General features: G+C 40.8%; 1 protein-coding gene across 1 annotated transcript in view; it reads right to left on the bottom strand.

The window, feature by feature from the left end:
• The window catches only part of LOC122555807 (adiponectin-like), a 23,183-nt gene extending 12,406 nt beyond the window's left edge, over positions 1–10,777 (bottom strand). Inside the window, exon 1 of the mRNA XM_043701969.1 lies at positions 9,173–10,777. Coding sequence (XP_043557904.1) covers positions 9,173–9,232 — 60 coding nt within the window. The 5' untranslated portion in view covers positions 9,233–10,777. The remainder of the gene's footprint in view (positions 1–9,172) is intronic.
• Positions 10,778–13,990: the final 3,213 nt, after the last annotated feature.

Here is a 13,990-nt window from a genome sequence, read left to right on the forward strand (position 1 = left end):
TTTTAAAAAAAGGGTTTTGTGATTTACACATGAAAGAAGTGAAACTATCACTGTATTCTAACAGATGAAAGGCTTAACAGACAATCAATTCTTCAATGTATAATTTCAGTTACATCACCCTGCAAATTTTTGCTATAAATTCTGTGTTACGATCGAGCCCTTCACAATCACCTGATGAAGGTGCGTCGCTCCGAAAGCTAGTGTGCTTCCAATTAAACCTGTTGGTCTATAACCTGGTGTTGTGTGATTTTTCACTTAATGTAAGTTATTGACATTCTCGGTAATAGAACACACTGTCTTGAAGGAAACTATAAAGAAAAATATAAATCAATGCTGATTTGCAAAGAAGATTTATATCGCAGTCAGTCTGCAAAATCTTTTTTAGAATCAACAAACAACAAAGCACAGAAGATCATTCAGGCCTATGAACACTTTCAAAATATCATGCAGTTAGTCCGACTTTCTGGCTCTTTTCTACATCTTTTTTGTAAAGTTGAAAGCTTTTGCCTTCAAATATTTATTTGATTCCCTTTTTGAACACTGTTATTAGAACTTGTTCTCACCAGCCTGTCAGGCAGTACCTTCCAAATCCTGTGCATTTGTTGCATAAAAAAGAAATTCCTCATGCCATCTTAGTTCTTTTGCCAATCACCATAAATCACTACTCTCTGATTGTTGGCACTTCATGCATTGGAAACAGGTTGGTCCTTTTTACTCTTTGTAAACTCTTTATGATTTTAAACACCTCTTCTAAAGCTTGTCTGTTCTCAAAAGACAAACCCAATTTCTCCAGCTTATCCATGTAACTGCAATCTCTCATCCCTCAGACATTCTGGCACAGGTCATTCTGCTATAACGCACATTTCGTCAATGGGAATTTGCTGTGATGTGATTGATGAATTAGAGATGCTGTTTCTAAAGTGCAAACTTTTAAAACGTGTGTTGGCTGTAACATGGTTACATCGCCAACACTTTAAGTGCTGTTTCTAAAGCATGATATTTTATAACATAGGGTTGCATAAGAATGCAACCATTGTGTTATAGAAGAGCTGTCTGTACATCCATCTCTTCTGTATCATCTCCAATGCCTTCTTGTCCTTCCTAGTGTGTGACCTGCAGAATTGGAGCTCTTTTTAATGGATGAGCTACTAACTAGCCTGTTCTTGCAGGCAGCGGGAGAAGGAGATTGAGCTGTCTGCATCCTCACTCCCTGCCATCATTTTCCTGTTCAAGGCCATGAAGGGATATGAAAATACAAATGAAATGACTGCATGCAAATTAGTGTTTTTGCTGACTTGACAATAATGTTAAAGACAAAAATACTGCAGATGTTGAAATTCAAAGTAGACAACAGGAGGCTGGAGGAACACAGCAAGCCTGCCAATATCAGAAGGTGGAGAAGTCTTCCTGACACGTTGACTTCTTCACCTCCTTTTCTCATTCAGTGAGTCAAATTATGTGGATTATTCTTGCTAAATTAATGTTGATTAGTCCTGTTTAAATGAAATGGTTAAATGTTTTTAAGGATGTACATTTTGATTGAAGACAAATATTGCGGATGCTGAAAATTTGACAAAAGCACAGAGAATGCTGGAGAAACTCAGGACTGGCAGCATCTGTGGTTAATGTTTCAAATTTGATATGATTATTCTTCAGAACAGACTTTCTTTTAGAACTGAAAATGTTAACTCTGTTTCTCTCTCCACAGATACTGCAGACTTGCTGAATTTTTCCAGCATTCTGTGTGCTTGCTACATTATTAGTGAATTGGCAATGGGACTGTTTATAATTCAGAAACAAGAAATAGAAACATAGGATTGGAAGAGGCCATTCAACCTGTTGTGCATGGTATGTCACTCAGTTAGATCATGGCTGATCATTCCTCAGTGCAATATTCCCAGACTGTCTCTATACCTCTTCATGACATCTGTGAACAGAAGCCTAACAACCTCTGTCTTGAACCAGCTCAGTGATTGAGCTTCCACAACCCTCTGGGGTAGAGAATATCCTCTGAGTGAAAAATATTTCTCCTAATCTCCGCCTTCAATGGCTTATCCTTATTCCAAGATCATATTCCCTGGATCTACACCACTCAGTTAGGGAAACATTCAATCTACATCCACCCTAGAATACATTTATAAGAATTTTGTAAATTTCAATGAGATCATTTTTCATTCTTCACAACTGTAAAGTTGTGAATTCATTAGAGTTTAGAAAGTTGAGGGGAGATCTAATAGAAACTTACAAGGTAAAGCATGGCTTAGAAAAGGTGGACGCTGGGAAGTTGTTTCCATTAGGTGGGGAGACCAGGACCCGTGAGGCATTGCCTTAGAATTATAGGGGGTCAATTTAGAATGGAAATGAGGAGACATTTCTTCAGCCAGAGAGTGGCGGGGCGGGCCTGTGGAATTCATTGCCACAGAGTGCAGTGGAGGCTGGGACGTTAAATGTCTTCAAGGCGGGTAAATGGAGTTGAAATGCCCATCAACAATGACTAAATGGCAGAGTGGACTCGATGGACCGAATGGCTCTACATGCACTCCTATGTCTTATGGTCTAATGGAGTAAAGACCTAATCTCCTCAATGTATCCTCAGACGTCAGTAAGTCCAATGAGTCCAAGACACAAGTTACTTTACCTGTACACTTAGGAGGCTAACAGGTTTAATTTCTGACTCTAGAAGTTCACAAATTTTCGACTATTTTATATTCAGGCAAATATTTATTACTGTACCAGTGGTAAAATATGGAATTGTCCTACTTTATTAAAACAAAACCGAACAGAAAAGACTAATTGATTGGTTGATGTGAGAATGTTTCATAAAGTCTATAAGATATTCGGTGGAATGAGTGAGGTGGAATTTTCCTCTGAAGACCAGTGGAGCTCCTAATGGGATTCTGATGGGCGGTTGTGGAAAATTGTTTAAAACATTTCTGCCCATTTTCACCCTGGTTAAATGTGCTAACTAAATTAATGTGCCATTATGTGTCAATAGTGTGAGCAAGTGATTTATGCGTCACACTTTCTGTCACTTGTACTGCCAAGCATAAAGAATGATTCTACGAAACACAAAATTAATAAAGCACTTTGTCGTGTATGTCTGAAAAGTCTTGTCATATATAGTAGGGAACCAAAATTGGTGGATGTAAAGTCAATATGTTAAAAATCTATAACAGGATACCAGTGACATTGCTAGAGCAGTCAGTTACCAATCAAAAGGTAATTGTTCAATAACAAAGGGGCATTTGAATTCCACTTCCCTGTCAACATGCCACACTGAAGTTCAGTGCCCCTTCTTTAAGTTCTTGTATGACAGAAAGTTGATTTTGCATTCACAAGGCTTCCTCCATTGCTGGGGGCCCACCTAAAGCATTTAATTAAGAACTATTCAGGGTAATCCTTCAGGATCATCAGTAGGTTGGACACTTACTTGAAATCCCACCTTACTGCACACAAGGGAAAATTGGCACTGAAGAGGAAAATCCCAGTCTACAGTCTACAGTACCATAACTGCCTCAAGCTTAGGAGGTGACTCTTAGACCATTGACTAAATAAAATCACCATAGTCCTACTGGACCACAGGGTTGCTCTTTTATTAGAGAGAGACAACTGGTGATGGTATAGAAGAGGAACATTCTATTGAATTGCATACACGTATCATTACCAGTTCATCAACAGGAGATCAATTGAGGAAGTTTGGACCGGATACACAGTATCAGAAGTTAGTGGCCACACATTTTAAAGTTTAAAGATTTTGGTATCACCTATAGCTCACTTTGCACTTTCGGATCTGTTTCCATGCTGTATGACATAGTCAGAAGGCTGTGCGTTCAAGTTGCAGTGCAAGGTATGATCACAACAGAGCAGTATTGAGGGAGTGCTGCACTGAATAAGAGGCTGTCGTTCATGTTCACACTAAACAGAGGTCCATGCTACCCTCTCGGATTGACATAAAAGTTCTTGTGCTACCGTTTTGAAGAACAGGTGAGTTATTCCAAGTGCCCTGGTCAATATTTATCTCTCTGTTGGCAACACAAAAACATGATCTTACCGTTATTGTATGCAAATTGACTGCCACATTTCTGATCTAGCAACAGAAACTACACTGCTGAAGTACTTCATTAGCTATATATTGTGCTTTGAAATTCTCTGAATTCATGCAAGTTACAATATAAATGCAAATCTTGCCTCTTTTACATAGGAAAAGATGTGTTCTGAAACTATCATCAGAAAACAATTCAATAGAAAACAAAACAGGGGCGGAGAATTATTAAAATATGCTGAGGAAGCTTTAATTGAACACTAAATAAGCCAAAAAAAGGCTTGTGGTAATGTAGCAGGTTCTCATAACTGTTTAAAATATCTCTTGATATGCAATAAGGATAATTTTAACACCAGAAAATGGATGCGTTTGTGGTGAAAAATCAGAAACTTAAAGGTGAAAAATCAGAAACAAGCAACCTAACACCTCCAGTCCATCCCTCTTGCTTTAAGAGAGCTGAGATGTGGGAACTGATCAATCCATATCTGGAGTCAGTTTAATCAATAAAACCTTTGAATGATGCTGCACATTGTGACAATGCTACTCCTATAACGAGGTTATGTTGTTGTTAGATATTTTTCAGAGGGGTCAGAAAGGTAGAGGTTCCAATATATCTGAAACTATCTACTTGAGAAAGCTTTCAAGAGTTTTTTTAAAACACATGTACAATGAAAGGGAAGTGACCAGTTCCCCCAGTTCAGGGTTTGGTTTGGTTTGGTTTTAGCAAGCTGTTTTTTTTTAATAGCTGCTGGTTAAGTCTTAGCTGGGAACCCAGAAAAGCTGCTGGGGACCCAAAGAAGCAGTTCCATGCTGATCCTGTCTCTCTCTGACATCTCTCCTATAAAAACCTGTGTTTGTTTTTACCTTTTTTTTGGGCGGGGGGGATGTTTATGGGGATGTTTAAATATTTGGAACAGCATCATTAAGTTGCAATAGAGACTTTTGGGTTTTCAGATAAGTCATGTTATTCTACATTCTGCTATTTTTTGTTCTTGTATAAACAAATTCTATTTTGTTGAAAACTGAGTGATTGGGCCAACAGCATCACTCATGGAATATCCACTTACGCCTGCTTAAAATAACTAGAAAAGCTAGGATCTGGGATACCTTGAAATGTTTTGAGGAGGTATGGCCTGGTCCATAACAATGTCTTCCTTTGGCTGTATCTTTTTAATTACTAGCCCAGTTTCCCAAGGCTCAGGAAACCTATCATATTCAAGAAGGGCTAAATTCATTAGCTAAATGCCTTTGTAGCACAGTTTGTACACCAGGAGAAACAGAAGTGTTTCCTCAGGGGTCAGTAGAACAAAAACATTGAACACCACCTACACTTTCACAATCCTCCATCTCACTGTGATCACTCAATCTCTTATTGGTGTCCCTCTCCCTTTCCCCAGACTCCTGATTCTGCCCCACCACGGTCACTAATGCCCTTCTTTCACAATACCACCATGATCATCAATTCTACTCCCCTCTCTCCCAGTCTCCAAGCCTCCAGTGAATCTCTCTGCTACCTCATGAATCTCCAGCCATCGTGTTCAATGCTGAACCACCCTTAAACATGTTGTATTCACCCTTGCCTCCCCGATAGCTACAATGGTGACTCTCAACTCCAAACCCAACTGATTCATAACGTGAACGTTTCTGGAGAAAATCTGTTCACATTTGGGCAGTGAATCTGAAAAAAAGGACATCCGTGGGGTGAAATCTTCATGGCATCTGAGCAATCCATCCTTCATGGAATTGTTACAATGCAGAAGGAGATCATTCAGCCCATTGTGACTGCACCAGCTCTTTGAATGAGCATTGTGACTTGATTCCATGTTCCTGCTTCCTCCACATAACCCTTCATATGGTTCTATGTAAATTGTCATCTAACAGCCTCTTGAATTCCTTGCTTAAATCTGCCTCCATCATGTTTCTAAGCAGTGCATTCTAATTACACACTGTGTGAAAAACTAATTTTCCCACATTGTTTTTGCTTCTTTTGCATACTATTTTCAGTCTATGCCTTCTCATTCTCTATCTTCTGGTGAGTAGAACCATTGGGTTTAACCCCTCACACTATTCCAAAACCCACCTTGGTAAATATCAGGACTGTTTTAATTGTACTGATTGGTTATTCTGTAAGGAAATAGAGTTAGTATTTTACATACTGCAATCAATTAAACACCTAGTTAACTGTCATTTTCATTGCCCCTAGTTGTGGTAGGAATGTTGCTTCAATCTCAAAGTGAACTTGCTGCTCTGATTTGTATGCTATCTTGGAATTGTTACATTGATTCATTAATGTTACATTGATTAGTTTAATGTTATATCAAAAGAATGGGCTTTCAACACTGCATCAATATTGATAATTTTCTCAATCTAAGTGGTGATTAAAACTCCTGATTGAGGACTTGAAGTCTCAACTCCTAATTCAGGAGGCAAGCCTACACTGTCCCGAATCCATTGAGGATGGTTTAATCCGTTGTGCCAGTGTCATTGCCAAGTCGGAGCAAGGAAGAATGTAAAATTGCTGCCAACAATGTGGAGCAGAGTACGGAATGTAGATAAAGATAGAGGGGCCCTTGGGAAGATTGCTTAACGAAAAGTTGAATGCCAGGCACTACAGCTAATAGACGTATTTAATCTTCGTATCAGCATTAACACAACTAATGATATGGAGTAATATCAGAAGGCCACCTGTTTATAAAAACTACCAGAAATCCAACGGTAAATGAACTCCACCAACTTTTGTTTTAATAAAATTCCAGCAATAGATTAAACTCCGATTTTTAAAAGTATATATAAACATATATTCACACATGGGCATTACTGGCTGGGCCAGCACTTATTGCCAGCCCTAATTACCCTTGAGAAGGTGGTGGTCAACTGCTGCCTTGAGCCGCTGCAGTGTCTGTGCTATGGATTGACCCACAATGCGCATTAGGGAGGGAATTCAGGATTTTAACCCACCGGCAGTGAAGGAACAATGATACATTTCCAAGTCAGGATGGTGAGTGGCTTGAAGGGGAATTGGCTGGTGGTGGCACTCCCATGTGTGACATGAAGAGAACAGGGCATATGGTGTTGCATCCCTCCTACCAAAGCCACCTGGTATTATGAAGCCAGAGTAATTTTACTTTTGGGAGCTCGTTCACATGCTCCTAGCCAGTAACCTGCTCAGAGCCAGCAGGACCTAGCAGCTGGTTGTAATGTTGCAAGGCAAGAAAACAGTGGTTAAAATGAAGTCCCTGGTACTCAGACAAATCAAGGGTGGGGTTAGTGGACCTCTCCCTTCTCAGGCTCATGGTTAGGATTGCAATCAGGCCAAGTTGATTTAATCTAAGCCTGCAATGCTAACATCAGAGAAGAATCAGGTTAATAACTGCTGGGTGCCTTTCTCACATGATCAGTAAAGCTGAAGGCATGAGCGAGAGTTTACTACCACAAAATAATCCCCCAGTGCCCAGACTCAATGTGCATCTTGAGCCCCTAGAAGAGACAGTAGGATTGGGCACTGTGAGCAGATCGGCAATCTACCTGGCATTGGAAGTATAGTGATCCACTGACACCAAGAGTATGTGACAATGTTCCTGGCACTGGGAATGTGGTGGCAATCTTCTTGGCAGCAGGCAGGACCCTTATCCCATTGAGGATAGTTAACTGTCTGGACCAGCAGCTCTATAAACTCAGCAACAAAACCAATAGTGGTGGCCACTGTTGATGCTGCAGGCAGAAGGACAGGTTACCTCCACATTGAGGCTCCAGTGTTTGAGTAGGTAACCCCGTTCAGGGGTGACATCAGAGCAGGAGAGCTGCAGAGGAGGCTGTTGATCCCAAGGGCTTCCTTCCTTGAGACATGGAACCTTTATAAACTCAGCTTTCTTCCTCCACCCTAGGAAGCAACCAGCAGGCCAAATCCATGTAGCTAGGGGCCTCTCCACAGAGTAAGGCAATGTGCCACTGCTGGCAAAATGCCAGTGGGATAAATGGCTATGGCTTGGCCTTTAAATTATGTTAATTGGCTGCTCTGCCTTGAGTGAGTGGAAATCCCCCACTGTTGCCATTTATGCCTTTGGGAATATATTGTGGCAGAGTAAATAGGATAAGCTTCCTTTCCAAGTCCTTGTGCAGCCATTTTCCAACCACTCCTGCATCCTACTCCATCTCCAGTGGACTGGCAAAATCCCAAGAGTAAATTTAACTGCCTATCCAGTGGCTGCTGGGTAAACTGTGCAAAAATCTCTGATCAGTTGACATTGCCTACATTACATTCTTCTCGCAATCATTTCAGCTTTTAATTAAATTTAATATTTGTGTCAAAAGATATGCATGTGATGTAAACTCTCCAGACATCAGTTTTCCAAATGCAAAGCTTCTTTCACTAGTTGGAAATCAATTCCATTTGATCTCCCTCTGCATTAATGAAAGTGTAAGGCTATCCTGGGTGATTCCCAAGCTGAATAACCTCTCAGTTATTCTGGCTACATTCTCTTACTGTACAATCAACCTTAAGAAGTAGCAAGTATCAACCAATCCCAAAATGTTAATACATTGCAAACAGTACTGGCAGATCTCTTACATGTCTTCATTTTGCACTTTTTCTCTCAATTAAAGTGTTCAAATTCTTCTCACAAGTGAATCTTGCAGACACCAAACGTTCCTTGTGTAATTGAATCTTGACTAATAATAGACAAATGCTACTGAAGTGAATACTTTAGTCCAGAATATGTATTAGCAATTAGCCAACCTCCAATTAACTCAAAAAAATTGCTCTTACATTTACTTTAATTTAACAGTGTGTAATAAACTTTCCACAGATATTTCAACAGATGTGATGCAATGCCACAGATTACCAATTGTGCCTTTCTTATTGATGAAATTGTCTGACAAATTGACAGTGCAGAATTATAATGTTTGAAATTTATAAAAGATAAATTTTGCAATGTTTTACAGATAGATTATTCTATACAGTGTATAAAAGGTGCAAGTTTAACTAACATATCTGTGAATGCTGTAGATTATAATAATTTCAGTAACCATGCAGAGCAAGTATTACAATTTCAATCAATTTTTCTCATGAAAACACAAAACATTTTCCCAGGATAGAGACATTTAAAAAATGACATAAAAGCTGAATGTTACCCGTAAGTTCACGTTGTCCTTTCCTTTCCTTTCACTCGGAGTTGACTCCTTGCAATGCATTCAAGGCTGACGTTACATGATCTGGCTGCCCTAGTGCTTCTCCACATGGAATTGTCTGTCACTCTGAACTAAGATCCTATTTGGCAGCTGATAATTTGATCACTATTAATTGTGTCTCTTTTTTTAATAGGCAGAAGGCCTGAGAAAGCTAGCAAAGTATTTAAAATACATCATCTAGAATACTCTTAAAAACTTGTTTTCCAAATTGCTGTCAAATTGGACAGAATGAAGTTCACTCGAGTAATGTTTTGTAAATCAACTGCACAGCAGCTTTTGACTTTAAAAGCATTATAGAAAATAATGTATTGCTGTGAATATTTTGATTGTACTTCAAGTTTAATACTTGTGAATGTTAAGGTTTTTGGAGCAAGAACATCACTAATAAACCCAACCTTTTACCATTATTGGTTGTTACAGTGCCTGACACATTACACCACTATATTTAGATATGAGATCTTAAAATTATATTTATATCTACCACATAAGGTCGAACCAGCTCAGAGATGGAGGTTCTACAGCTGAGAAATAAAAATAGGAACTCTCTGCGGAACAGAAGCATGGCTTATTTATAAAGAGTGATTTCAGCTCTGTTCAAATTCTTAAAAAGTTTGTTTTTTGTAGACATATTTTTGTAGATTGGTTCATATTATGTATTGTGATTGGAAGGTATCTATTTCCTGTTATTAGCAAGGACAGAAGAGAGAGGGTAAGGGGAGAGGGTGAAGGTTTGCTCAATGCAGAGGCAGAGACAGTATCAGAACTCACATTTGAAAGGTGATCATTTCTTGAGAAAATATTGGAAGCTTTAGAAATAATTCAACTCTTTTATTCAGGAAAGTACTGAATCAAAGAGCAGGGACTGTGTGGCCAGTTTGCCTAACAACTGTTATTTGTTGGAATCTATCATTAAGGAGGTAATAACAGGACATTTAGAAAATTACAAAATAATCAGTCAGAGCATTTAAAAAATTAATTTGGGGAGGTTGGTGTCTCTGGCTGAGCCAGTATTTATTGCTCATCCAGAAGGTGTGGGGGCAAAATTGCCTTCTGAACCACTGCAGTCCATCTGGTGTAGGTAGAACCATAATGCCTTTAGGGAGGAAGTTCTGGGATTTGAACCAGCAACACTGAAGGGATATGATGAGTGAGTGCCTCAGAAATGAACTTGTAGGTGATGGTGTTTCCATGTACCTGCTGGCCTTGTCCTTTCAAATGGTAGGATGCCGTCAAAGGAAGTTTGGTGAATTTCTGAGGTGTACACTGCTACTAATGTGCATCAGCGGTGGAGGGAGTGAATGTTTGTCAATGTGGTGCCAATCAAGCAGGCTGCTTTGACCTGGATGGTCTTAAACTTTTTGAATGTTGGTGGAGCTGTACTTGACCAGGAAAATTGGAACTACTCCACCACATTCATGATTTGTATCTTGGACAGGCTTTGTGCAGTCAGGAGGTGATTGCAGGATACTTAGCCACCAGGATACTTAGCCTGTTACCTCCTCTTGTGGCCACAGTATTTATATGGCTAGCCCAGTTCAGTTTCTGGTCAGTAGTAACCCTCAGGATGTTGAGAGTGGTGATAATGCCAAAGGACAATGGTTAGATTCTCTCTTGTCAGAGATGGTCATTGCCTGACACTTGTGTTGCATGAATGCCACTTGTCAATCCAACACTGGATATTGTCTGGGTCTTGCTGTATTTGAATATAGGTTTGTAGAGTCGCGAGTGGTGCTGGAAATTATCCAATTATCCAGAAACATCATTTCTGACTTTATATTGGAGAAAAGGTCAATAATGAAACAACTAAAAATGTTTAAGGCCGAGATACTTCCTTGAGGAAGTCCAGCAGAAATATCCTGAAGCTGAAATGATCTCTAATAACCATCACCACCTTCCTCTGTATAGTATGACCCCAAACAGCATAGAGTTCTCCTCTGATTCCCATTTACTGTAATTTTGCCAGAGTTCCATGCTGCCACGTTGAATGAAAATCAGCCTTGATATCAACTGTTCCTGACCCCTCACTTCTGGAACTCAGCTTTTTTTGTCCTTGTTTGAACCAATGGTGCAATGAGGTCAAGAGCTAAGTTGGTCTGGTGAAACTGAAGCCAAATGTGAGTGAGCATCTATTCATGAGTAAGTATTTTTGTTGAACTCAATTAAAACAGTGTAGGGGGCTGAGGTCAGAATGGGCCTGGAGAATTAAATGATTAGTAACTTAGAACTCAAAATCACATTCACTGGCCTGTTTCCACACTGTTCCATTTTATTTTTCAATTCTTTTTCTTTTGAAGAGGAGCAGATATGAATCTCAGAGGATGGTATGACAAGGCCTTTCTTGCCACCCTCAACCTGTTTAGAGACATTCTCCATGGTGGAGAATCTATCTAAAGGAGGCTTGGGGTCATGTTCTGGTGAGCACTGCACTGACAAGGACCCACAACTAGAATAGAAAGGAACAGTTGACATTCACTGATACTTTAAGGACTGCTGGAGAATAGGCAGAGCCTAGTGTAGGTCATCAGCCTCTGGACTTGGATATTAATGAGTTGGTGGAGATGCAGAGACAAGCAGGAGACCATCTGGTAGAGGTGCCAGAGATCAAGTGCAGACTGAAGTGAAGGGCAGAGGGATCTGTCCAAGTCCTGTCTCATGTCATAGCTCCTTATTGCAAATACATGACTGTGTGGAGAGCCAGGTCCAGCAGAACCATCACTATCTTATGGATATATGCAGGGGCCTTTATACCAATTCTCAAGCTCATTCAAAGCTCAGCAAGAAGGGACCAAAGGACCCTGATCCATCTCTGGGCACAACATACCCTCAAGGGGTGATGGTGGTGCCATCGTCAACTGAAAGGTAGGAAGAGCAACAGACAAGCACTCAAGGATTGTCATCTCAGAATACCCAGACATGGCACACATTGAACCTGTCCCTCTGCCAGGAACCTGGAGCTATACAATTGTCACCCAACAGGCTGGTGCCCTCCAAGTCCCATACCATCAGAAAATACTCACTCACTAAAATCATCTGAGGCAAGCTACTAAAGCAGTCAGCAAGCTTCCTCAAACTAACTGCAGCTGCCCTGGTGCCACTAAAATGTAGCGTCGGAAGACCAACAACACTAAAATCACATCAGGTGCGTGGTGTGTTAAGCTTTTGGACAACTTAACACTTGAAACCAATATTGCACTGCGTACCACAGCTCTATGGTCACTTTCAATATGTTAAGGGTATTGGCTATTTATGTTTTCCTGTAGACAATTTGGCATGGTGTTGATCACTTTACATGCTCACGTGCACATCACGTGCAGCAGGAGAAAATGCACGGTGGGTGTTATTGCCTGCTGCCCTCTGAGAGGAACATGACCTTTGGAAAGCAAAACCTAAATGATTAGATTTCATGTGTCAATCAGTGCAGTTAAACCTATCTAACCTCTGTAACAGATGGATAGCTGTGGTAAGCTGAACTCGATGTCATATAAGCACAGCCCTCATGTAATTCTGTAAAACTCCATACTGATGCTGTAGCTAGGAAACCAAACAGCTGTATTGGTGCCAAGGGAATGTATTAATGAACAATTAGTAGCAAATAACTGACTGACTGTAAATTGAATGTTTTGGGCACATTAGCTGTCTGGTTCCTTTGAAGGACAAATCGGTGAATCCCCAATTGTACTTGTGGGCGGCTGATTGGGAGATGCCACACATTTCCCTGGTAGAAGCTTGAAGGGAGTTGGTGACTCAGAAATTCGATGCCTCTGATCTTCAGGACCATTGGCATTGCACCATCCTGCAGCTCTGCCACCTGGAGGTGGCAGATGTAGGTCACAACTTCCCCAGACATGTGAAGATGTCTCTTGCACTCGCTTCCCTCATCTGCAGGTAGATGTAATGTCTTCAGTGAGGTAAAAACAATGACTGCAGATGCTGGAAACCAGATTCTGGATCAATGGTGCTGGAAGAGCACAGCAATTCAGGCAGCATCGAGGAACTTCAGCAAAATCGACGTTTCGGGCAAAAGCCAGGACCCTGCTCGAAGGTGCTGAAGACCCTGGTTACCTATTCAGATGCTGCCTCTTCATCCACAGCTGCTGCCCCCTTTGCCTCAGTCCTGTCACTAGGCATTTCTTCTTCTCCTCCTCCTTGAAATCTCAGCAATGGTCATTTAGCTGCTGGGTTAATTTGGTCAAACATCAGGCATGGACATACTGAAATGTGAATGAATATCAGGAATAAGATGTTTGCAATCTTGATATAGACAACTTATCCATGGGCCCTCATCAGGGTGTTAACGTGCTGGATGCTACCCTTCCCACAACCCCCGTGATCCGGTGAAGTACACCCTTCATGACCCATAACTGGTTTTCCCCTTCTTCATTCTGTCACAGGCACCATCTTTCTAGAGTTTATCTTTTTCATTGCGTTCCATGCATGCAACTAGTAGATCAATCTGACTCTTGCTAACCTTCATTACCTGCTGTGATACAACCAGTACAGAGGCCAGGGCTCCTCATACAGAAGCCTGCTGCCAGGTCCTCACACCTGCCTCACCTGTAGAAACACCCTCCTTTCCTTGATCGCAGGCCACATTTGAATTACATGTTTTTAAAGGGTGTGATGGGCTCCAGGAGTAAAATCTTTGAGGAGAAAGTGAGATCTACAGATGCTGGAGATCAGAGCTGGAAATGTGTTGCTGGAAAAGCGCAGCAGGTCAGGCAGCATCCAGGGAACAGGAGAATCGACGTTTCGGGCATAAGC

Source organism: Chiloscyllium plagiosum, chromosome 13, assembly GCF_004010195.1.
Source record: "Chiloscyllium plagiosum isolate BGI_BamShark_2017 chromosome 13, ASM401019v2, whole genome shotgun sequence".
Classification (NCBI taxonomy): Eukaryota; Metazoa; Chordata; class Chondrichthyes; order Orectolobiformes; family Hemiscylliidae; genus Chiloscyllium; species Chiloscyllium plagiosum.